Source organism: Mesocricetus auratus, unplaced genomic scaffold (assembly GCF_017639785.1).
Source record: "Mesocricetus auratus isolate SY011 unplaced genomic scaffold, BCM_Maur_2.0 Super-Scaffold_4256, whole genome shotgun sequence".
Lineage (NCBI taxonomy): Eukaryota > Metazoa > Chordata > Mammalia > Rodentia > Cricetidae > Mesocricetus > Mesocricetus auratus.
In genome coordinates this window covers 20,581,947-20,608,113 of record NW_024429182.1, presented here as the reverse complement: position 1 = coordinate 20,608,113, position 26,167 = coordinate 20,581,947, and the positions used below count along the sequence as shown (strand labels likewise).

The 26,167-nt window shown below is 37.6% G+C and overlaps 1 protein-coding gene across 5 annotated transcripts; it reads left to right on the top strand.

Annotated features, from left to right (window-relative positions):
• Positions 1-1,533: 1,533 nt before the first annotated feature.
• On the top strand, positions 1,534-24,589 carry Znf518a (zinc finger protein 518A). Of its 5 annotated transcripts, XM_013117287.3 has the most exons (6): positions 1,534-1,608; positions 3,904-3,983; positions 14,953-15,101; positions 16,061-16,149; positions 17,691-17,773; positions 18,151-24,589. In XM_013117287.3, the coding sequence occupies exon 6, from the start codon at positions 18,272-18,274 to the stop codon at positions 22,715-22,717; it is 4,446 nt and encodes a 1,481-aa protein (XP_012972741.1). In that variant the 5' UTR covers positions 1,534-1,608; positions 3,904-3,983; positions 14,953-15,101; positions 16,061-16,149; positions 17,691-17,773; positions 18,151-18,271; the 3' UTR covers positions 22,718-24,589. The 5 variants fall into 5 exon arrangements, with proteins under 5 accessions (XP_012972741.1, XP_005063667.1, XP_021079638.1 ...); XM_005063610.4 differs by lacking the exon at positions 16,061-16,149; XM_021223909.2 differs by lacking the exons at positions 1,534-1,608; positions 16,061-16,149 and adding an exon at positions 1,740-1,883.
• The last annotated feature ends 1,578 nt before the right edge of the window (positions 24,590-26,167 follow it).

Genomic DNA, 26,167 nt, shown 5'->3' with positions numbered 1-26,167 from the left:
TTCATATTTTTTCTTGACATAAAATATAAATACTATAACAAAGTCTATCCATATTCCCAACTTTTTTTTTTTTTTGCTAATAAAAACAAGTTGGGCAGTGGTGATACCAGCCTTTAATCCTAGAACTTGTGAGGCAGATAGTTCTTTGTGAGACCAAGGGACCAAGGCTAGCCTTGTTCGCAGAAAGTGTTCCAGGACTTAAAAAAAAAAATCATTTTAGCCAATTGCTAGTCGTGATGCCTTTAATCCCAGCACTTGAGAGGCAGATCTCTATGAGTTCGAAGCTAGCCTGGTCTACAGGGAGAGAGCATTCCAGGACAGCCAGCGTTACACGGAGAAACCCTCTCTTGAAAAACTAAAAAAACCAAACAAGCTATTTTCCCCTTCTCAGCAATGTGTGTCCGCTGGTCTGGAGCAATACGAGTATTACGTTGTTAAGGAGAAAATATTCCTCACTATATAATGCCCTTTTGATATTAATAGACTTCTGCTTTGGTTTTATATTTGTAATACTTGTGAATTTCAGCTTGCCTTTTCTAGGAGAACTGTTGTACACCAACTTAAGTAGCATCCAAAACTGATGGGTTCTTAATTAAAGGGTAGAGGAAAACCTTCGTGGTGACAAGTCAACGTGTTCAAAAGCATAGTCTAGAAGCATGAAAAACACTTAAGCTGTTTTTAAGAAAAACTCCTAAGTGCCAGGCATATCTTTAAAAAGAAAAAGGAAAAAAAACTACGATACACAGTCAGAGCCAAAATTCTCGTAGTTTCGCTTTTTAATATTTTACTATATCCCTCCGCCTAGTGTTTTTTGATGGCAGCAATTGCCACGTGCTCCCGACGTGCTTTTTAAGGTAAGGTACTTATTTACCAAGGGTGATGAGTAGGCGGGAAGAGGGGAGCCATGTATGAACCCTGCATGGCTCTTGTGTGCCATGGGGGGCGGATTCTTTTGTTGGGGGCAAGGATTCCATTTCTGAGACTGCTGTGCATAGACCCGAGGGCTCCTTCGCTGACAGGTCGTCTGGCGCGTCGTGGGGAGGAGACCATCCCTCAGTGTCGCCTGTGACCCTGCTTTGGGGCTCAGTGTTGGCTCCCCGTGGGCCGCAGCTTCTTGCACCGACCAAGACTTGTAGGGGGCAGCAAAAGTTGCATGATCCGCGTAAGTAGTGGGGAGACGCCATTTGCCAAGACGGGGCTGGTTAAAAACCCAGTGTGGAGGCCATTTCCTGTCAGCCAAGGCTTGCCAAGCACACCAGCTTCTGCCCCTGGTGTCTGCTTGGAAGGAGGACAGAGCGGCCATTTCCCGCTCTTCCACCGGCAGTAGGGTCCCCGCTGCTGCTGAGCCAAGGGGAGTGCTGAGGGGGACCCCGGAGGCGCCTCGCTGAGACGCCAGCCGTGCACTCGGCGCCATGGCCTACTCTCGTGAGGGAGGCTGAGGCGCGGGCCCTTCCGGCCGCCGTTCTCTTCCGCTCGCCTCAGGTGCAGCGCGGATCCCTCCGCCGCAGCGTGCGCTGCCGGCAGCGCTGCGCTCGGCTTTCCGGCAATACCCGGATGGACGGGTAATGGCCGCCATCTGGGACTCGCAGGCCATGGGGACCACGACAGGTATTCCCTGTGTGCGGAGCCGCCAAGACCAGTTAGGAAGTCGGGACGCACGGACAGACAGCAAGGGGCCAAGGGCGACTTTGAGGGGTACCAGGGCCCCCCACAAGGTCTAGGGGTCCGCCTCTTGTGAGAGGGAGCTCATGTTAAATAGTCCCGTCCATTCAGCGCTTCCGCCCAACTTGCGGCAAAGTTTTTCTAGAGAAGCCAGTGGTTTTCAACCCGGGGCTTTTGCCAGCTGTCAGAGCTGGTCATTGTCGCCTCAGCCCGGGCTCGCTGTAAGTTTGTCTGTGTGAACTCTCCACGGTCTCGCAGCCTAGGGCTTGGGCGCGCGCGGCGGCGGCAGTATACCTCCGCGCCCGAGGGGCAGCGGAACTCCGGGGAAAGGGGCGGATCGGGCGCGGCGTTTGGGGGCGACACGGGGCGCCTGGCGCGCGAAGCCATCACTTGTCGGGTTCCGCGGCGGGTGGCGACAGGATGGACAGCCCTCAGCCCGCACCCCTGAGCTGTAGGTTCGCGGGCGCGCCTCGACGGCATCCCTACTGTGGGCCCAGTCTATGGCTCTTGGGGGCTGTTCCTTGCGTGGACTCCCCGCTCTCTGGCGCTCGCCCTTCTCAGAGTTGGGCAAAAAAAAAGTCTCGTCTTTGCAGACCTCCCCCACAACCACACCCAGTGGCAGATGGATTTCTTTGTAACTGGCTTTTTTACTTGTAGGGTCCATCTTGAATCTGTTCTTAACATGGTGTCCTCTTTGTTAAGTGTGTAGCCTCTGAGTAGATGGCTTTGGTAATTCAAAGCATACGGGCTGAATGCATATAGGGTGATGTGCTTTAACCCTTATCTAGACCAATGGGACAGATGGAGCTTCGAAGTTTTGAAAACAAAAGTTAAGGCTTAGTTTTCTCTTGAGGTTTAAGTTTGGGGCATTTAGTGTTTGTGAATTATTTTTTCAAAAGTCTTGAAAATAGAAAAAAAAGGTCAAATTTTAAGGACTTCATGAGAATGTTGAACTGTCTGTGGTTACCTCAGGGATGCAATGTGAAAATAACTCACATCGTGGTAGGAGCATCATTAATTTGAAAGTCTGTTTTTTAGGCACTCTTTATTACCAATTGAATTGCTCTTTTTCTAGCAAAACAGATCTGATTTGAGTGTGCTCTAGTATGGTCAGAGTGAACACAGAATATTTAAGTTGACTCACTAAAATTTCCAGCATTTTAAAAGTTATTCTTGCAACTCTGTGCAAAATGGGTTTATTTTCCTTCAGCAAAGCTGTATTTTTTTGAGAAATTCATAAAAGTCAGCTCATATTAACACTTTTTGGGGTATTGGCATTCTATGGTATTGGTAATCACATAGACTTTACTGGTTTTTTTTGACGAATTGTTATTACCAATTCAAAACATTATGTGTCTGGTGTTTGAAAGGATAAAAGGACAGCAATTACAATGAATGTCTACTGTATGAGCTCATACTTTATAAACTTTTAACCCGAGGATTTTGTCATTGCATACTATCTTTCTGTATATTATCTGGAGATAGTATACTATGATTCTAAAAGCTGATATACTTTGAAATATTATGCAGAAAAATTTTAATCTAAATACAGTATGATTAAAAAATACCTTACAATGCCTTTTTAATATGCTTTTATTGCTACTTTTTGCAGTTGTTTGGGATTGTTCTCACTGAAGCATTGTGCCTTATAGAGCACTTAATATAACCAGTCTTCCTACTTTCCTATTTTTTTAAATGCAAAGTTTGAATTGTGCATTTCTTCAGATATTCTTTTGAACATTTTGGGGTTTTTTTTTGCAATAAGTAGGGAAAAAGACTTATTGCAAATTATAAATTTTTCAAATTTTTATTTGTTGTCTGCTCTCCCATGTAGACTATAAATTTATTCATACTGGCTTCACATGGTGAACAATTTTCGTGGGATGTTAGATACCAGCACTGAACATCATCCAGATGCCTTTGTAGTGGTCTTGTAAGTGAACTATGTAAGTGGTTCAGAATCGGATGCAGTACTAGTTCTGCTTTTGGGTAGGGGAAGACCAGTCTTCTTTTTATTGTATTAAATGATGCTAATGTGTTAAATTTTTATACTTTGAGTTGTGACTTTTGTATTATACAAGTTGTGACATGTTATCACTGGTTGTCAGTGATATGCTTATATCCAAGTACTGAGGATCTTAAAAACAAATTTATATGCTTAAGTTAAATATGAAGTATAATTGATGAAAAACATTTTACTTTTGCAGTCAAAAATTTAAAATCTTGGTTTTTCATTTCCAGATGTCATCTCTTTTGATCACTGTGCCTGATTATGGCATTGTCCAAGCATTAAGTTGTGTGCCTTTGTTCCTGGGAGAAAGGTATGATAAGGATTGGAATATTAGAGTAGATAGTCTATTAAGTAGTAAGTTCACATGTTTTAATACTGAATTAAATAAACTGGACGGTTACAAGTATGTGAATTTCCTAAGTTACCTTAGTGTTTTATTTTTAGCCAAAATAGAAGAAAAGGTACTGGAGAATCACTAAAGAATTATGACTGGTTTCCTGGGATTAACATCTGAATATCCTGATACTGTAAGGGGAGCTATAAAAATGTAGTGGAAAATACTGTGCCCTTGTACAAAAACATGGTTTAATCTACCCTCAACACAAAGATATCTGCCACTTCTTTGTGTTAGTTAGGTCCTGATATCTTAATTCTCCTCTCCAAAAGCATTAAGTATATATTAAAATAGCCAAAGTTGATTATACTATTTTACATTGCTTGGTAATCATAACCATGTTCTTTCAAGAACTTTACCAATAGATTGGATTCTTTTTAGGGCCTATTTTTCACAAAGGCATAAATTTTTATTTATTTAGAAATTAATGTCTGACAACTCTGTTGAGTAGAACAACAAAAGTTGAGTTGAGATACCAAGTTTCCATTTGTGTTTCTTCCTTAAGTAACTTCTTTTTATATAAAATGTTTGACACCTTGCCAGATTTACATGGCACTTTGTTCTGTAGTAAAATAATGATGAATGTAGAGAATTTTCAAAATCACGTTTGATGTGTACTATGTTGGAAAAATGACTTCATGAATAGTGAAAGCACTGAATGAAGTGAAGTAAATAAGAAACTACAGCATGATTACATACTCAAATAATTTAGATTATTAGATGTTGTAGAATTGATGGTATTGCTACATGAGTTGGAAAAATAGATTGTATTTGAGTTTGAAACCTTAGGCTTCACAGGGCTCTCATTTCAAGAAGTAATAATAGATAAAAATAAGTGTTAGCTCTATAGACAGCTATTAATCCCGTTTTGTTGATGTTAAATATAAAGTATACCTAAATGGTATGAAATTATCCATTATGGTAAAAGCCTTCTTGTGTCTATCTTGAAATTAAAAAAAAAAAATGGTCGTTGTGCTAGAGCTATGGCTCTGTAGTAGAATATTTGCCTAGCATGTATCAGGCTCTGCATTCAATTCACATGCTTTCAGTAAACAAATGGTCATAATTAACTTGGAATGCTAGTCTGTTTCTTAAATATAGCTGATTTTTTTTTCTTACCTCGCCATTTTTGAGAGATCCCTTAGTAACAGATGTGGCAGTAGATAACAAGACATTTTGATAAACAGGATAAGGAATGAAATTTAAGTAATAATTGATTACTCACAGAATTCATCTCCTGAAGAGCATGCTGGGACACCTTTAATCTCAGCACTCAGACGCCAGAGTTAGGAGATTCTCGGTGAGGTCCAAGGCCTGCCTGGTCTACATAGTGAGTTCCAGGTAACCAGGGCCACACAGTGAGTACCTGTCTGGTACTAGGAAGGACATCAAAGTTAATGTGTCACCTGCTTGTTAGATGCTGGTGTTATCTATGATCATGTCTTCTATCCTCATAGCCAGATTATCTACCTCCAAATTTAAGATTGTTACTAGTTTAAGTATACCTGTGTTTGCAAACTTTTCTTATAAACAAACAAATATCTTAGGCTTATGGCTTCTGCTGCTGCTATCAGCTGTTATTGTAATATGAAAAATAGTCATAGATAATATATAGGTGACCAAATGTGGCATGTGTTTCAGTGAAATTTATTAAACAAGCTGTTGACCAAGTTTGTCCAATAGTTTGTAGTTTGCCAGCCTCCATGGTGATAACTTGATAGACATCTTGTTCCACAAGCCCTCACAGATTTGTCTGCTTGCTATCTGTGTCATTCCCTGTAGTTATTATTGATGAATTATCTGTTGTTTTCTAAGTATGATTCTGATTTACTCTAAATTCCATCCCTTCTGATCTACTGAGGGCACTGCTACTACTTTTTTTTTCTTCTATTTTCATCTTAAAAATTTTCTACCAGGCCATTTTCATAAATACTCATTCATACAATAGTTTTGCTTCTTAAAACACACACACACACACACACACACACATACCACCTCAGTTTTATCTGTAGATCTTTTGTGATAAGCTCCCTGAAATAGTTGTCTATAGGTCTTATCTCACTTAACCGAATTGATTGATCCCATTTTCTTCACCTTGCTTTTAGAATACCACATTCTCATTTAGCTTTAGTCTCAGTGGATGTTCCTTTTCTTCCTCACTGTTTTCCATCTTTTCCTCCTAAAAAATGTCATTTTCCTTTCCTCTTTTTCTCCAAGATAGGGTTTCTCTGTATAGCCCTGGCTGTCCTAGAACCCACTGTGTTGAGTTCAGGCTGGCCTCGAACTCATAGAGATCCACCTGCTTCTGCCACCACCACCTAGCAATACTGTTAATACCTTGAGACTTTAGGCTTTGAACTTTTCTGTTTACTTATGCTTTGGTGATTTAATTGTGTCCTCAGTACATAATTATAAACACAGTTATATCCTGGTGACAACTGAACTTTTATCTTTTAACTAGAACTCTGTATATTTCATGCAGTACTCATTATACAATTCCACTTGAATGTCAGAGAGATATCCTGAATTGTGCATAGGTATAATTAATCTGTTTCTATTTCTACTGCTTTTTAAAAAGATCTCAGTAAATGTTTGACATACTTTTTAGTTACAATACTTATGGCTTACAGTAGAACATAGGTCTTCTAGTTATTGGATTTGGAAGTTTTAGTTGCTTTTGGTAGATTTCTTTATGTCAGAGAAGATATGCCAATAAATCTTGTAGGTGCTTTCTCAAAATCAAATCAGAAGGATTCTGCTATGCCACTATCATCTTGTACAAGATAATTATAATACCCTTTAAATTGGTAAATTGATCTCTTAATAACTTACATATCTTCCCCAATTTTTTAAAAAATATAATAAACTAGATGGTCTTTTTTAAAAGTAGTTCAGGGGCTGGGGAATGTTGGTTAGTTGGAGTATGCTTGCCTAGCATGTCAAAGGCACTTTCAAGAAAGAAACAAAAATGACAATTTAGCTCATGTCCAATCTCTGCTACAGTGACTTCCTGTCTCATTCAGAGTAAAACCAAATTGCTTATACCTTCAGGCCCTATATCTGTCCCCATGTTATATCTTGTTTTTTACATTATTTTGCCTTTCATCCTTTCTGATCCAGTAATACTTATATATCCAGATATGTTAGGCATGATACACACTCAGGATCTTGGCACTTAATATTTCTTTGCTTAGAATGCTAGCTCTCTCAACTTCCCTTTCTTTCTTTTTATTAATTATTATTTAGAGGCAGGGTTATACTGTGTTGTTATTGACTGGCCAAGAACTAAGGCTGGCCTCATATTCACAGAGATCCACCTGTCTCTGTGTCCTGCGTCCAGGAACTAAAAGCAAGTGTATCCCAGTCCCTCCTTTTAACTTAAGACTCCCTTCTTTCTTTTGGCAGTGCCTAGGATCAAACTCAAAGCCTTATAGAGAATGCTAGACAAGCAAACACCCCAGAATACCATAACAACTTTTGAAGTGAGATTTTCCTGATAATATGGTGAAAATTACAGCACTCTGGTTCTCTCTTTTCCCCATTGTTTTATCTGCTCCTGCTCCCTTTGAATAGAGTAACAATGTGCCTTATTCTCTAAAGAGTAGAATATTAGCTCTGCAAGGGGAGGGGTAGGAGGGGCTTTTATCTGCTCCCCTTTCCCTATTGTACTCCTGATAGTTAGAGCAAGTCTGGCACTGATTTGGTGCTAACTACAAGCCCAGCACTATGTTGATGGAACAGCAAAGAACATTATAAAGTCTTTATGTAGTTCATATCATAGTATAGAGTTAGAAGATAAATTGGCAGATAGTAAAATGTTGCCAACACATTGTAAAAGTCTAATAAAAGGCATAAAATAGAGTTTTTGTTTCTTGTTGAGGAGGAGGTGATTTGTAGATTAAGAGAAGGCTTTGCTAAGGGGGCAGGTATTTGAGGTCAACTAGAAGAAAAATGAATGTAGCTCTTTGAGATAGAGCAGTTCAGGCAAGTAGTAACAAATGCAGAGGCCAAGTTAAGAAAGAAATATCTGAGCTGGGCGTTGGTGGCGCACACCTTTAATCCCAGCACTTGGGAGGCAGAGGCAGGCGGATCTCTGTGAGTTCGAGGCCAGCCTGGTCTACAAAGTGAGTTCCAGGACAGCCTCCAAAGCTACAGAGAAACCCTGTCTTGAAAAGCCAAAAAAAAAAAAAAAAAAAAAAAGAAAGAAAGAAATATCTGAGGAATTAGGAGACTATGGTGGCTTGCTAGACTATATTTACAAATGCCAAATGTAGTATGAGATGAAAGTGAAAAAAGAAAACAAGGATAAGGTGTGGTTTCCTTTACAAGTATTTGTTTTTTTAAATAGTTTTAAATTCTGCATAGGTATACATATGTCTGCATGTAGGTATGTACACTTGAATTCTGGTGTCCATTCTGGGCCAGAATTGTCAGGTCTCCTGTAGGTAGATGTACAGATGGCTGTAAGTCGTCTAACACATGTGCTGGGAACCAAACTCAGGTCCTCTGGAAGAGCAAAAACTACTCTTAAATTGCTTAACCATTTCTTCAGACTCAGGAATTGCTTTTTTGCTATGCTCTTGCAAAAAAGATTAAAATTTAAGGCTGTGATCCTATAGATTGAATAATCTTTATTATTAAGATATTATCAAGCCATTGGGGATTGATTAGATTATGAACAAAAATTCTTTATGAGTGACATTAGTGTCCTTATTAAAGAGACTCAACCAAAAAAGAAAAGGAAAAGAAAAACACAAATCATAAGCCAAACAGTGGTGGTGCGTGCCTTTTAATCCCAGCAGTCAGGAGGCAGAGGCAGGCAGATCTCTGTGAGTTCGAGCCCAGCCTTGGCCACAGAGCAAGTTCTAGGACAGGCTCCAAAGCTATAGAGAAACTCTATCTCAGAAAAAGGAGGGGGGAGGGAGGGAGGGAGGGAGGGAGGAAGGGAAGAAGAAGAGAGACCTACCAACTCTAGAGAGTTCCTTTGCTATTTCTTTTCCATCTATGAACTAGGAAGATAACAGGAATGTTAGTGCCTTGATCATGGCCTTCCCAGACTTTATAACTATGAGAAATAGAAGAAATAGATTTCTACTGTTTATGGGCCACTCAATTGATAGTATCCCTTTATTTTAATTATTTTTTTGAGATGGGTTCTCTGTGTAGTCCTGGCTGTCCTGGAACCCTCTGTGTAGATGGGGAAGTTTTTTAAAAAAAAGTTTTCAAAGAGATTAAAATAAACTGGTGAGTAGTGGCTACACTTTATATGATGAATATTCAAAGAAGAGATTAATGTGTAGGAGTTCTATACTGAGGAGGTAGAATTTGAAAGGGTGTTTGACCAGTTTTAATTGATGATGAGATGCTTGGTAGAAAAGAAACAGTCTGAACACAGGTAAATGTATTGGGCATACTGAGGGATTGGAGTTTCAGAAGCTATAAAGTTCCCTGAAGCAAAAACTGCATCTGTTTTTCAATTTTAAACTCCTTTGTAGCTGCCTTGTTGAATGGTATGTGGGTCATATATGCACTAGTGCGTTGGCATTTCCAGATCTATACTTTATCATATCTATTTTATGCATGTGAAGTCAATTGTTATGCTAATCCTCTATTTCTGTTTTCTGTATTTAAGTTGCTTATCAGCTCACACTGATTGGAAATGAGCAGGCTCTAGTTGACTGTATATAATTATATAGCTTGAGTTCCTTAGGTGGACATTTTAAAATTTTTAAGTGGCTACTGAAAGAAAAGAGAAAAGCTTCAGGTGCTTCTTTCCAAATATCATGGAAAAGACAGTATTTTGAGACTATTATTATAGGATCTGCCTTTAAAGAAATAGACAAGGTTTTTTTGTTGTCATTTTGCTTTTGTTTTTGTTTTTCTGGATTCTTAGGCAGAATAATCAGTAGTTTGAGTTTTTTTTTTCTGCCTTATGCTGCTTTGTTTTATTTTTCTCCAGTCACTTGTGTTTGTATGTCTGTTTGCACTTAGTGTCACTACAGAAAGAGGATTGAATTATTGTCAAGGCATGCAGTTGTCTTAAAGACAAAAGTCATGACAATTATTAGCTTTCTGATCTGTACTGTGATGTTTCAGAGCTGTGTGCTGAGTCACAAGCACTGTTAAGATTAAAACTAGGGCCGCGCCGTGGTGGCGCATGCCTTTAATCCCAGCACTCGCGAGGCAGAGGCAGGCGGATCTCTGTGAGTTCGAGGCTGGGCTGGACTGACAGCCTCCAAAACAATACAGAGAAACCCTGTCTGGTAAAACCAAAAAAAAAAAAAAAAAAAAAAGATTAAAACTAGGTTTTTTGTTATTTGTTATTTTTTACTATTAACTGGAATTTAGTGAATAACCCACAATTTTTCTTTCTTAGGCTCTGCAGAGTGTCTTTGATCTGTAGGAAGCAAGAATAACTCTAAGAATGGTACCTTGTGATTCACTCTATTAGGATCTCCTTATCCTTGGCATTTTGCTGTGGAATTTCTCAGTCTATCACCTACTGATTTCTAACCTGTGTCAGCATTGTTTCTTTCCTGGTTCCTGACCTTTTATGTTTTATTTTTGGTTTTGGAGATGGTCTCTCTATGTAGCCCTGGCTCTGCCTCTTGAGTATTGGGATCAAAGGCTTGTGCCACCACCTCCTGACCTAGTCCCTGACTTAAAAAACAAAAAATATATATATATATACATATGTATATATATATATTACTGTTTTTTGAGATAGGTTTTTGCTGTGTAGTGGCTGCCCATACTCCTTTTGCCTCTGCTTCCTAAGTGCTAGAATTTTTGGTGTTTACCACTGTAACCCAGTCTTATTTTGTCATGTTGATCTGATTTGTTTCCCTCTGCTTTTGCTCCTCTTCAAATTATCTTGTTTTCTAGTGCCATCCTGTTACTATTTTGGAAATCTTGCTCTTATGTTTTCTCTTTATCCACTAGCCATGCTCTGATAACCTTTCATATAAATTCAGAGTTGTCTATAATCTTGTTCTTGCTTAGCCTTATGTTAGGCATTCTCTTTGAGCTAGATCCTGTAGCACTTTGGGAAAAAATGTTTCTCATGTTTCTTGTTCTTTGGTATAGATGACCTTTTTAGTCTTTCTTGTATGTTTAAGTATTATTGTTCTTCATTTTCACAAAGCCTACCTTTTTGTGAAACAAGTACAGTTAACATTGGTTTGTCTACTATGTGTCTTGAGTATGAGTCTTTGGTTACATTTAATAGACACAGTATGAGCTATCATAAGGCAAAGAGGAGTTACTTTAAAGATTAAGGATTTCCAGGATTCACGGACAGGACTACATACACAGATGTCCCTAAAGGCTATGGTAGTCTTGTTGTCCTTTGGTTGTCTTCCATGTACTTGGGAGAGATGAAGAGTCTGCTGATTGGGGGTGTTTTATTGTACAAAATGTGCTGTTATTCATTTAAAAAATTCATTTGCTATCAGTGGCTTGGCGAGTGTCTTTCTATAGATTTATTTGCCTTTTAGATTCTTTTTCCTATCATGCAAATGATGACCTTTCCTCCTAAATTGAAAATACATTGTATGCTTTAATGTACAACTTCCTTTTTAATATTAAACTGTTATACAAACTATATTTCCCAATTCAGTAATATCTTTCTTTATAATGTTTTCTTGTGGATATTTTATAATTTACTTCATATTCTATTTTGGTTTTGGTTTTTCAAGACACGGTTTCTCTGTGTAGCTCTGACTGTCCTGGAACTCACTCTATAGATGAGGCTGGCCCCAAACTCAAGAGATCCACCTGCTTCTGCATCCCAAGTGCTGGGATTAAAGGTGTGTGCCACCACCACTTGGCTATCATATTCGTTTGTTTTGTTTTGTTTTTCAAGACAGGGTTTCTCTGTGGCTTTGGAGCCTGTCCTAGAACTAGCTCTTGTAGACCAGGCTAGTCTTGAATTCACAGAGATCCACTTGTCTCTCCCAAGTGCTACGATTAAAGGCCTGGCCACCACTGCCAGGCTTTCATATTCTTACTAACTTATGTTTGGATGATATTGATACATTCTCTTTTTATAAGATATATTCTGTTAAAACCATTTTTATATGTATGAGTGTTTTTGTAACATGTGTATGTGCACTATATGCATTCAGTGCCCGTGGGGCCAGAAGAGGGTTATGATGATTCGCTAACCAGTACAGAGTATATGACATGGTAGACTGTATTCTAGGTCATTGTTCAAATTCTCTGTAATATCAAAATCCATACAGTTAAAGATAGCATTAAAAAATTCTAAATAATACTTTATCAGGTAAAATCCAGACTTTCTTAAGGAATATGTTGAGATGTGTTCGTAGCCCACACACACTTACCCAGCATATATGAGGCGCTGGATTTGGTTTGCATCATTGTCCTCTCCTCCCTACCCTGTTCCTAAAAAATCAAAACAGTATTCTGCTGGGCATGGTGGTGTACACCTTTAATATCAGAATTGGGGAGGCAGAGGTAGAATATCTATGAATTCGAGGCCAGTCTGGTCTATATAGTGAATTCCATGACTATGTATAGAGACCCTGTCTCAAAACAATCAGATAAATAAAAAATAGTATTCTATCTAGAATAGGCTTCTTAAATTTTTTCCACTCATTGACCCCTTCTCCCAAGAAATTTTTATGTAACTCTGGGTAAATAGGCTTGTAAAAATAGGTATACAAATTAAATATTTACTGATAATGAATCATAAAAACTTGTTTTAAAACTGTTATCTGGTACACATATAATTTTATAATTTAGCAAAGGCTAAAGCAAATTTACATATTAATATGGTGGATGTGCCTATTTTTATATTAAAAAATATAGTTTCTTTCTCCAAATTTCATTTTACTTTAGTATTTCTACCTGCTTGGTACTGCAATTTCTGGGTCTTCTGAAAATTCAAGAGTATAAGATGGATCAGTTCTTAACTTTACCAGCTGTTGGCCAGAGAGTAAGTGCTCTTGGTCATTTATTGCTTATTTGCTTTTCAGCATTTAATATTTTCTTTTTATAATCTCTGCAACGGAAATTCCACTGTTAATTTTTCCCTAAGAATTTCTTATGTATTTGATGTTGTATGTTCCTTTTCTCCAATCTTTTGATTCCATAATTATACTAGTGATACTGTTTATATTTACTTATATGTTGCAGATTTTATTACATAGTCTCTGGATCTTTGTATACTTTTTCTCACTTGAGAGTTTTTATTAGATGTAGAATGAACTCTTAGGTTTCTCGTTTCCCCTGAAAACTCCAAAAATGTCTGTTCTATGTTCCACATCTCGATACATTTATAGCTGGCTAGTATTGGTATTGGGTATAGCTATTTAACTAGTTGATGCAGTTAATGAAAACTTTAATCCCATTTAAGATAACTCCTTTACCATATTTTGATAAAATTTTATTTTGTCTTTTTTTTTTTTTTGGTTTTTCGAGACAGGGTTTCTCTGTGGCTTTGGAGGCTGTCCTGGAACTAGCTCTTGTAGACCAGGCTGGCCTCGAACTCACAGAGATCCACCTGCCTCTGCCTCCCAAGTGCTGGGATTAAAGGCGTGCGCCACCAACGAAATTTTTACTAGATAAATTGTTAAGTGTTGAGTTTTATATTTTCTTCCTACTCGTTATCTGCCTAGCATTTGGAGAAACTTTGATTTTAAAAGTCAATCTCTTTTTAAAATTACTGTAATTTTTTTCTTTTGACTTCAAAATTATTTTTTCTCATTTACTTTGTTCTCTTATATAACATTAGCTGCTTTAAATATATATATTCATAATATATAATATATAATATATTTAAAATATATATATAAAACCTTGACTTTCACTGTGATTGCCAACTATAGAACTTTCCTATTTTTAACAGACTGTGATAGTCTGAAAATGGTGAATAGAAATGTCCAGAAATAATCAGTTGATATGTTGTTAATTGCATGCTACTCTGAGAGATGTGCTGAAGTCTATGTCTGTTCATCCGGGGATGCGAATTATTTGTCTAGCCTGTCCTCACCGTATATGCTGCTAGTCACTTGGGAGCTTGATGTTCATGGCATCATATTTCCCAGTATAGTAGCTGTGCTACAGTGTCTATATCATTTACCTTGCTTTGGGAGCATTGTATCATTAGACTTAACACCAGAAGAATGATAAATATAATACAATAACTACATACATTTTATTATTTTACTTTTATTGTTAATCTTTTACTGTGTCTATTTTATAAGTTAAGCTTCATCATAGGTAAATGTAAGAAGATAAATGTATATACAGGATTTAGGTATTTCCGGTTTTAGGCATCCACCCGGGGGTGTTTCCCTGTCCCTAGGTGAGATCAGGGGACATGGGGGAGCTGTTACATTACTTGATTTTTAAAAGAAATATTCTTTGTTTCTTTGTTTTTTTCAAGGGTAATAACTTGTTATAGTCATGTGGATAAGAGGAGAAAAAAAAGTTTCTCTGAATATTTAAATTGTTTCCTTCCTTCCTTTCAACCAACCATCACTTTATCTAGTTATTTGCGCTTATCCTTTTTGTTTGTTTGTTTGTTTGTTGTTTTTCTCTTTTTCTTTGATCCCGCTGTGTACCCCTGACCAACCTAGAATTCATTCTATGTCCCAGACTGGCCTCAAATTCACAGAGATCCTTCTGCCTCCCAGTGCTGGGATTAAAGGAAGATGCCACCATGTCCAGCTCCTCTTAACTTTTTTAATGACATCAATAGTTGAGATGAGATAAAACAAGATTTTCTCAGTTTTTTACTTAGAAAGTGAAATAGGCGTAACTTAAGAAAAGACAGTCTTAGGCAGAGGAAGATAGCTGTTAGTATAGGAAGGTTCATTTATGTTCAGTAATAATTTTCCCCTTACGTCTCTCCTGACAGTTTATACTAGCAATTCCTTATTCTTCCTGGCTTCTGGACTCAGCTGGAAACTCTGGATTCCTCTCTTCTTTCTCATATATTAGCCTGAGCCTTCTGTCCCCCAAAGAGCTCCAATCTGATCTTTCATTCAAGTCTCCATCTCTCCCAAGGTATGTTTAGTGGATAAAAGGGGCAAAATTTTGTCACTTCCTTGCTTAGGGTATAATTGATAGTCATTAAATATTGGTTGCATGGGTATTTCCCAGTGAACTTCTTCCACTTTCAAAAATGGTGGTTAACATCTGATTGTGATGGTTAAGCCTACCCCAGCTACTTACTAACTGAGGTGGGAAAATTGCATTTGAACCCAGGAATTTTAAGTCCAGCTTAGGCAACATAGGAAACAAAGTTTGTGTGTCACTTACAAACAAACACATTTTTAAAAAAAGTGGGTCAGCGTTTGTCTTTCTCACCACGCCATTTCCTATCAAATGTTTTGTAATATGTTTATGGAATTTTGTTTGTTTCTAGACCTTTACAGTTTTTCTTTATTAAGTCTTTTTGTTGTTTCACTGGTCAGTTGGTAGAGGGAAGAAAGTCTATAGTTTTTATTAGTAATCATGATGTAGGAAAATACAGATTATTGTAATACTTTTATAAAAGTGTCCTATTTCAGTGATTTTTGGATATTGGTAAACTTACAAGTTAGTAAAACCATAGTTAGTTCAAATAACCAGTAGTCTTTGTTGGTGGAGATGGAAATTGGACTGTAATTAAAAACTAGCTTAATAGGTAGGGGTGAAAATTATGATAAAATTTCTGTCCTGTGTTATCTGAGGTATTTATAACATAGTTTGTTTTCTTCCTTCCTTCCTTCCTTCCTTCCTTCCTTCCTTCCTTCCTTCCTTCCTTCCTTCCCTCCTTCCCTCCCTCCTTCCCTCCCTCTTTCCTTCCTTCCTTCCTTCCTTCCTTCTCTTTCTCCCCCCTCCCTCCCTCCCTTCCTGTCTCCCTCCCTCCCTCCCTCCTTCCCTTCCTTCCTTCCTTCCTTCCTTCCTTCCTTCCTTCCTTCCTTCCTTCCTTCCTTCCTTCCTTCCTTCCTTCCTTCCCCTTTTTTCCCTTTCCACCAAAGGTGGCAGCTCTAGTATAAGTTGTTCTCTGGGTGGCATTACTTACACACTTAGAGGGTAAACATGCTTCAAGATCACAGAGATTCTCCAGGTAAAGTTGAAATTTGAGTTCAAATTACAAGTCCTCAATTGCCTTAAATACATGAGCTCTTCCCACATTGTATTGACATTCTGTATTAATTCACAGTTATCAAATTTAAGTAAAAACTAAGGGCATTACTTATTTGTAAATTAAGCTTTTTTGTAGCTAGTCATTATTGAATCATCTTTAAGGTCTATCTGGATGAAGGAGAGCATTCATTTAGACATCCTTACATCCTGGCTTCCCAACAGTTCTAGTTACTTTTAGTAGCTTTTCTTCTTTTGGGACCCCATGCCCCTTATATGACCTTCACTGTTACACACACGTTCCCTTTGGGTAATATAAAAGTTTTAAAGATCCCATTCTAAGTTCACTATTTCAAAAATTTATGAGTTAGTAACTTAGTTTGCTCTCCTAATGGGCTTATCAGATCACATAGTGACTTTGCTGACAGTTGTCTTTGTTGATACTATCATTGAAAATCTTGCCTTGAAATTTATTAATATAATGCAACAAAATAGTTGATAGGAAGTTTGCTTATATAGGGTTTTTTATTTCTTTATGTTTTGAGGTTTCAGTATATTGTAATTTGCAGCCAACCGTCATTTCAGTTTAAATTCCTTTTAATATATGAGAAGATAAATACACACTTACCTCTGATGTTATTCATAGAACGCATTGTCTTTCTGTTCAGAGAGAGGCACAGAAAAATAAATATAGGCTATATATTAGAAAGAAAAATTAAGTCTTTAATTCTTTCATAATATTTCCAGTGTAGGTTTTTTTGTTTGTTTGTTTGTTTTTGGTTTTTCAAGACAGGGTTTCTCTGTGGCTTTGGAGGCTATCCTGGAACTAGGTCTTGTAGACCAGGCTGGTCTTGAACTCAGAGATCTGCCTGTCTCTGCCTCCCGAATGCTGGGATTAAAGGCATGTGCCACCACCACCTGGCTCCAGTGTAAGTTTTTAATTTTGTTGGGTATAAGGGATTTTTAGAACTGCAGAAGTACACATTAGGATGAAAACAAATCATATCTACATATCTTTCAGAAATATTATATCTGTAAATGTGACGTGGAATGATAGTTCCTGAAGCTCTCTGCAGATTTTTGTTTGCTTTTTAGCTTTTACAAAAAGCTTTTACTTTTTAAATATGGCCATTACAAGAAACAAAACACAAGAACAAAGTCATCTAGTCACAAACAGCTCAGCTTAATGTGTCCTTCTAGATTTTGTTCTGTGGTCAGAATCTGTAGCATATAGCAGCCTTTGTAATAGCAAAAGAGTAGGAGTTAAGTTCCACCAGCAGTAAGAAGTAGGCCACTCACATCCATGTTCTATAGCCATTGGAAGGGAGAACTAGATCTGTTTGCATTGGTGTTCTTAGAAAGAAGTGTATACAAAAGTAAAAAAAGTTAAGATCTTAAAAAGTCTTTTATGTAATACTTTTATGTAATGCAAGAGCAAACAGAAAACCATATTTTTATGTTGTATTTGTATTTATCTTTTCCATTCCTATTATCTGGTAATAATGCTCTCTGATTTTCTTCTAGGGAAGCATCCTATAATCCCTGATGTAAGCTCATGCTTGATGGTGCTTTATGCCTCTGGCTCCAATGAGGGGCCTATAAATCAGGTATGGCCATTCATAGAAATCTGTTTTACTGTAGGGAATGACATGTCAGAAAATTTGGGCCAAGACTGTGTCCTGCTTTTGGAGGAGTGATATGTTCTTTTATTAAATTTGTGCCTTGAAGGCTGCTAACTGAACTTGTATAGTCACTTTGCCACCACATAGAGCCTGGAGCTAAGTGAAAGAGAGATTTCAGAAGTTAATCATACTATTTCTATTTCTAGATGAAGCCTTCTCTAAACCTGGGCTTTCTTAATAGAGCTGGCCTTTGTGTCTTTAGTATATGTGTTCGATTAGCATTTCTGCTTTGTTGAGTCAGAATGAACTTAGAAGAAATTTACTTTCAATTGTGTGATGAAAATTTCAATTCTTTATTGTAGGTGAATTGATGTGAGGAAAATCCTAGTTATTTTGAAGATGTTGCAACTCAGCATTGTTTTGTGTTTAAGTCACAAGTAACTTCACAAGTTGTCAAAACAAAAGAAACTTTTTAATTAAATCATGCCATTTGAACAGACACAGCCGTTTTGTGATGAAAAACAAACTATTTTGAAAAAATTTGATTCAAGAAATGAGGCAGCTGATACTATTGGATCAATACCTACACCAAAAATTTCAGAAACTAGTTTTCATTATGAACTAAAAAACGTGAACATCAGTTTGCCCAAGGTAAATATTCCAGATGAAATCTTAAAGAAACATGAAGTTGAAAAATACAGAATATTATTTCAGAGTAAACCACAGACTGCAAGGAAATCTATCAGTATAAAGACGGTAAGCTGTGCAGAGGAGTGTGTACTGCCTTGTAAATCTGAGCGAGCTGAAGAAGAGAGTGTAAACATGTCTGCAAAAATACTCAACTTCAGTTGTTTAAAATGCCAAGACAATACTCAGTATAGTCCAAATGATTTGCAGAAACACTTTGAAATGTGGCATCATGGTGAGTTACCTTCATTTCCTTGTGAAATGTGTAGTTTTTCAGCAAATGACTTCCAGATATTTAAGCAACACCGAAAAACCCATAGGAACACTTTTGTAAAATGTGATATTTGTAACAGTGAGCGTTCATATACTTTATTGGACTTGACAAAACATTTCACATCTAACCATTGTGTTAATGGTAATTTTCAATGTGAAGAGTGTAGATTCTTTACTCAGGATGTGGGCACATTTGTTCAGCACATTCACAGACATAAAGAAATGCATTATAAATGTGGAAAATGCCGTCACCTCTGTTTTACCAAGGGAGAACTTCAGAAGCACCTTCGTGTCCACTCTGGAACTCTTCCCTTTACTTGTCACTACTGTAGCTATGGTGCCATTCATAAAGACCAACTTGTCAGACATGTTATAACTTTGCATAAAGAACACTTGTATGCGAAAGAAAAAGGCCAATATAATAAAAGAGTGGCAACTACAACAGGACTTAAACTAATACTTAAAAGATATAAAATAGGTCCAACAAAGACGTTTTGGAAGCGTAAGACAGTTACCAATGGGAATGATGAAAGTATAGGAAAAAATACTCAAGTGTTTAATACAGTGAGCAAAACACAGACTAAATCTGAAGATCAGAGTCAAGAGCAATTAAATGAAGAAAAGGGCGAAAGACTCCACTGTGAGAATGGTGATAAACCTACAGAATCAGAAAAGTCAACTCTGCTGTCCACTGGGCAATGTAGTAAAGCTGACGAGAGAGCAAATGCTGCTTCAAGTTTCTTGAAGAGTGGTGTACAAGGGCCTACAGTGTTACTGGTGAGAAATAATAAGATAACAATTCCTGCTAACTACAGTGCTAAGTTTATGGGTTTCAAGGTAGTAGATGGGAGACAGCACATTGTAATAAAACTGTTGCCTATCAGTAAACAGAATTTACCTGCACCAGCCTTACAACCAGACAAAGAAAAGGATAGTACAGCTAATTTGCCACCCCAGTCTTTGGACAACACTGAGTTTGCAACTGGAGTAACAACTGAGGTAAATGACACAGATTTTGTGAAAGCGGCTCCACTTTCATGTTCGTCTCCTGTGCTTTCTAAGAAAGAAACTTCTGAAAAAGAAGTGACTTTCGTATCTGAAAAGAATAATATGCTTCAGACAGTAAATAACAGTAAAAGTTCATCCTCTTTGCCAACAACGTCAGAATCAGTTACTGCGTCAGTGAGTTTAACCACAAAAGTTGAAGCTACAGATAATGTTGACTTGTGGGAAAATGATACCACTCAGAGTCATCCAGATGTGTTAGGTACCACCAACATTAAAAGTCCAGATAAAGTCAACCTTACCACTAAGCCAAATGCATACAGTTGTGGAGATATGCATAACTATTGCATTAATTATGTCAGCTCTGAGTTACCTGATGAATCCTCCAGCAATTGTGAGTTCTCCAGCCAAGGATCATTACCTTTTCATAATTACTCAAAAGTGAATAATAAGCGTCGTAGGTTTTCAAGAACAGCAGTGTTTGAAAATCTTCAGAGGGACTCTGCGAACAAAACAATTACTCAAGAGTCATCTAGTGACAGTGATACACTTTCCCCGCCAACGAGAAAGGAGAGCTCTGACTCAGACAGCCTGTCAGCATCTGTCAGCCCATTAGATGATAAAGATGGAACTTTAAAAATGAAAGCTGAAATTGAAGAACCATGTAATTTAGAAGGACAAAACTTTGATAAACAAAGCCTCTTCACTAATGAAAACCAAGATTTATTGAGTGTGCCTGAAGAAACTAAATGGAATGAAAGTCCCAGTGCTGGCTCCCCTATGATGCCTAGAATCACATCTGTTTTCTCTCTCCAGAGCCAGCAGGCTTCAGAATTTTTGCCACCAGAAGTAAACCAGTTACTTCAAGATATATTAAAACCAAAATCTGATATAAAGGAAGACTCTAATAACATTCCCAGTAAAAACCTTCTACTTGATTGTGACCAAACATTTAAAAAGGCTGAGGAAGAAGAAATGATAGTAGAATCTTCAAAAGACCTCCAAGTGCAAGACATCGTCCCAGGTCCATCTGCCAGTGTAGGTGTTAGTGTGCCTACAAATGATCTGAGTTTAAAATGTAATGGACAAGAAAAGCAAGTGGTTTCAGTATTACAAGATGTGAGAGATTCAGAGGTGACTGCTAAAATTCCAAGTATTATCACATTACTTAAGACTCAGTCAGATGCAATAATAACACAACAGCTTGTAAAAGACAAACTCCGAACCACAACACAAAATTCAGGTCCTGTATATATTCAGAATCCATTCCTAACCTCAGAACAGAAAAATCCTGTGTTTGTTCAAACTCCAAAAGGTTTTATTATACCAGTGCATGTTGCTAACAAGCCTGGATTCCATGTTTTCTCTGGAAGACCTCACCCTTTGGTTAATACACAGAGTGTACCTGCTTCTCTCCTTGTAAACAAGAAACCTGGAATGCTTTTGACACTTAATGGGAAACCTGAAGGTGTTCCCACTGTCAAAACTGAGAATGTTCAAAGTTACGGAACTATAACTACAGAACCTTGCAAAACGTCTTTTCTGAAAGTAGAACAAAACAGTAACTGTTTTACACCTACACTTTGTTCCAGTGTTGGCTCTTGTGTCAACATGAAAAGTTGTTCAGAGAATACATTGCCATTGAAGGGTCCTTACATTATTAAAACACCAGTGGGTTCTTCAGTGAGAACTGTTCATTTTCCTAACATTCTACCTGAGCAGCAGCAGGGCCCGAAGATGACTATCTTGGGTACAGGAAAACAACAGAATGAAAACTTGCCCAAAGCATCTCTGTACACCCTCATGCCTGATGGTAAACAAGCTGTATTTTTTAAGTGTATGATGCCAAATAACACTGAACTACTTAAGCCTAAGTTAGTCAGAAATAGTCCTTACCAGTATATTCAGCCAAAGAGACCTGAAGGAGCACCACAGAAGATACTGGTAAAATTTTTTAATCCTGTTTTAAGTGTGAGTGCTGCTAATAATCTTTCAGTTAGCAACTCTGCATCCTCAATGCAGAAAGGGAGTGTACCATCTAAACTAGCGGGACTTGGAGAGCAGAAAGAGCCAGAATCTTCTAGAGATGCCTTACCAGTCTCAAATGGTTTGATGCCAGCAAATGAAATTGTTCTTACTTCTACTACAACATGCCCAGAATCTTCTGAGGAACCAGTGTGTATCAGCAAGCATTCAGAAACAAGAGTATTAAGGTGTAAAGCAAATTGTACAACTGAGAGAAATTTCAGTAAAAGAAAGACTTGTAAAAATAAGTTTGCAAAAATTAAGACTCGTATAAGTCAAGATTCTGAAATCACCATTGTATCTAGAAACAGAAGCTGTAAACGAAAGTACATTGATAATTACCAAGAACCCCCAAGGAAAAAGTCAACATTGCATAGAAAGTGTAGAGAAAAGACTAACCTTGAAGATGTCCAGGAAACATTTGGATTTAGCAGACCCAGGCTTTCAAAGGATTCAGGTAGAATTTTGAGACTTTTCCCTTTTAATTCCAAACAGCTGGTGAAATGTCCTAGGAGAAACCAACCAGTTGTGGTTTTGAACCATCCTGATGCAGATGCCCCAGAAGTAGAACGTGTAATGAAAACTATTGCAAAGTTTAATGGACGTGTACTGAAGGTTTCATTGTCACAAACAACTATTAATGCTTTACTGAAACCAGTTTATTATAACACTTCTGAAACAACTTACAATGACTTTTCCAAGAGACACAGGATGCTTAAACCTGTTAATTCTGTAAAAGAAAGATTTGTGCTGAAACTAACTCTCAAAAAGACAAGCAAAAATAATTATCGGATTGTAAAAACTACCTCTGAAGATGTCTTGAAAGCTAAGTTTAACTGCTGGTTCTGTGGTAGAGTTTTTGACAATCAGGATGCGTGGGCTGGCCATGGGCAGAGACATTTAGTGGAAGCTACTCGGGACTGGAATATGTTGGAATAACTTACTGTGATTACCAAGGAAAGATACTTTAGAAGGAAAAAATGGGTTATGTTACCATAATTCAGGCATTTTCTACATCAATATAGTTTTTGAACATTTTAAGAGTTGGTTATATTTCTGTGGAAGAACAAAAGCTTTATGTGTGGTACTTGAAAATGCCACAAATACACGTTTTAAAAGAAAGTAATTATCCCAGATAGACCTTGATGCATCTGTGGAAAGGTAGGGCTAAGGAAATTTTTGATAAAAGTTTTCCCAGTTTAGAGACTGAGTAGAGAGAGGGTAATGGTGGATAGCCCTGTTCCCTTTCTTCTCCCACCAGCCTTATAGATGTAACAAAAGAGTTTCTCTGGAGATGGAGAACCTCTCACACGGGAGTTTCTTAGCACTTGTGAAGATGGACTGAGCTTGAATAAAGTTACTTTCTGTTACAGTTCATTTGAAAGCTATTATGTTCTTTTGAAGGGACATCTGACTGAACTGCACCTAAACTTGAAATAATACTTGAAGAGTTTTCAGCAAGTAAATCCTGTTGCTGTTAACTCTTCCTGTATCAGACTGGAATACCCTCCCAAGATGACTCCCTATTTCTGCGGCTGGCTCAATCATTGCAGTAAATGGAGCAGTCTCCAGAGGAGAAGGAAACTTTCCCTAAAATGAACTTGAAAGTAACATTTTCCTGAATTTGGTTCTATTCTCGAGTGATCGCCAACACATTAGGCTTATCTAATTTAAAAGTGTCCACAACCAGAGAAGGTTTTCTTCTCCCTTGGTTGGAACCCTTCAAAATGAACGAAAAGAATATAGAAACGCTTCAAAGGAAATGGCTTTTCTTGAAAATTAAAACAATTTATTTTTACAGAGATAATATTTTGAAGCAAGGTTAGCAAAGCAGATTGTATTTTTGCTTGTGTTTAATTACTGTTCTTACCTAAACATGTCAACTTTAGGGTAGACTATTTTCGTTAGTAGCTTTTCAGGATGACCAACAACCCCAAATAGTATTAATAGTTGGCATTTGAAAATAGAGAAGCCAGCATTAATGATGGACTCAGTAACAGTTCATAAGATTTTAAGAAAAATTCCCAAGAGACATGCCCAACAATTTCAAAATGGACTTTCATAGCAATTACCGATTTAACTTTACCCTACACATTTATAACAATTTTTTTTTGCCTCACTGGATAATGAAGTTCTATTTTAAAATGACGTACAATGTAATTTTTTTGTTTTGCTACTATACATATTAATGACATTTTCATTGATTGGATCAAAACTTCAGGGCTTCTTTTTGTATATAAAAATGTACATATTTTTGTACTTGATTATGTAAATTTGCACAGAAAGTTTAGGACGCAAAATTATTTTCTTTCAGTTCTGTGCATGCATTAATAAAAGTGGGTAATTTAAAAAGACTACCCATATTATCATGTTTTTTATTTCTGACTTTTTTTTTTGGTTTGGCATATATTTTATTTTTTTCAGGGATTAAACACTATTTTAGCAAGTGCCTAAAAATTACGTGAACAGTTTACATAAGTCAACTGTAACAGTAGGTCCTAAGTGGGCCCATTCCCCTAATAGTTTTGATTTAAACAAAGCCATAAATAAATGCTTCAAGCTATATTGCTATGCACATTATACTTGTACTGTTTTGTGCAGTTTATCTACTTTCTTAGTGGAGTATTTTTTGTATAAAACCTGTTATAATTGTGTTTCTTGAATTGAACCTGAGTGGAATTGATTGGATATACACAGTATATATTAATAATGTACATGATGTTTAAAGAATGATAAGCATTGTTCATTTCCTTGTTCACTGTTAATGAAGGTTTTGAAAGTTTTCTTCAATTAAACTTAAGCTTGTGTTTACATGAGAGTTCTTTATTTTCTTTTTAACTGAGCTAAATCTAATGGACATCCTAATGGGAAATACCTCTCCTTCTCTCTAATGTCTGTGACGAGTACAGAGTAAATACGGGACTTTCTTTTTTAATTCTAAAATTATTGATGAACTTTGAGAAAGATTACACTTATGGTAATCTATCCTTGGCTCTGCTGGGAAACACTTTTGATCTTGAGTACCTTAGTAGCAGTAGAGTTGAATTTAGTTGTTATGGATAGGTCCATAAATAGCATGTTACCTTCTGTGAATAGGAGAGAAGAGGCCACCGTGACAGCCCATAATATTCAAAAATATATTTCAGGGGCTGGAGAGAGGCTCACTGGTTAAGAGTACTTGCTGCTCTTACAGAGGACCCAGTTTCAGGTCCCAGCACCCAAGTGCTGGCTCACAGTCCCTTGTAACTCCAGTTTCATGGGTTCTGACCCCCTCTTCTAGCTTTGAAGGACACTGCATGCATGTGAACAGATGTGTGTGCAGGCAAAATGCCCATATATATGAGATGTTTTCTAAGAGCAAAATATTAACAGAAGGGCAAAATTAATTGAAGATCATTGGCTTTTATATCTTGAAAATTTTAAGATATAAACTGAGAGTTGGATTCCTAAGCAAAATATTAATAAGGAAACAGACCTATTTTATAGAAAAGGGCACAAAGTAATCTGCATGAGTCACCTAAAAGAAAAACTAAGAAAGTATTTCTCAGTGGACAATTATGTGTACTAAACTTAGCTGACTGCATTTTCCTTGGCATTGCCCTGCCTATAACTCCATCCCCTCCCTCTAGCTCCATGAGCAAAGATACTGACTGGTTCGGAGGAGGGCTAGAGTGAGCTTCAAAGACTTGCATAGTGCCTATCTCAAGGAGTTAGGTTATCTAGAGATGGAACCAGCACAAGATACAAGTATACATGACTTCTATTGGAGGGACTGGCTTCTGCAGTTAGGGAGTCTGGGAAGCCCTATAAATAGTCTGCAGACTAGAGACTCAAAGTTATTGGTAATGTGGCTCAGAACAAGTCACCAAGCCTGTGAATCCGTATGATTCTTCAGTCCGAGATCAAAAGCCTGAGAGCCAGGGAACTTTATCTCTGACATCCAAGGGCAGATAAATGTCCTAGACTTAAAGAAGGGAGAGACAGCATGCCCTATGCCCCCCACCTTTGGTGGGAAAAGCAAACAAAACCCCTTTATCAGTTCTTAGGATATTCTTTAGTACAGTCAAAGTGATTCCTTAAACCCGTCACAGGTCATGGTTTTATTCAAAACATGAGCATTTCCTACCCCATAGTGTTGCTTAAAATAGCAACTAGCAAGAACTTAGGGAAGTCCAGCAGTTGTGGATCATACCAAAGGTGCCACCTGGGAGTTTGAGGACAGGGTAAGTGAAAGAACCCAGTGAAAACTAGTACCTCTTCTAATAGAGTGGGCACTTGCTGTAAGCTATAAGTGCAGAGGAGTGACCAGAAGGATTCTGGGTTACACAGTCCTGATCAAACACAAGCAAATAAGTAAACTCCCTCAGCAGTGAAAGCTGTCTGTAAGAT

Excerpts from the sequence above, each read along its gene's own strand:
- Znf518a (XM_021223979.2), top strand. The coding sequence starts at position 18,272 with ATGCCATTTGAACAGACACAGCCGTTTTGTGATGAAAAACAAACTATT.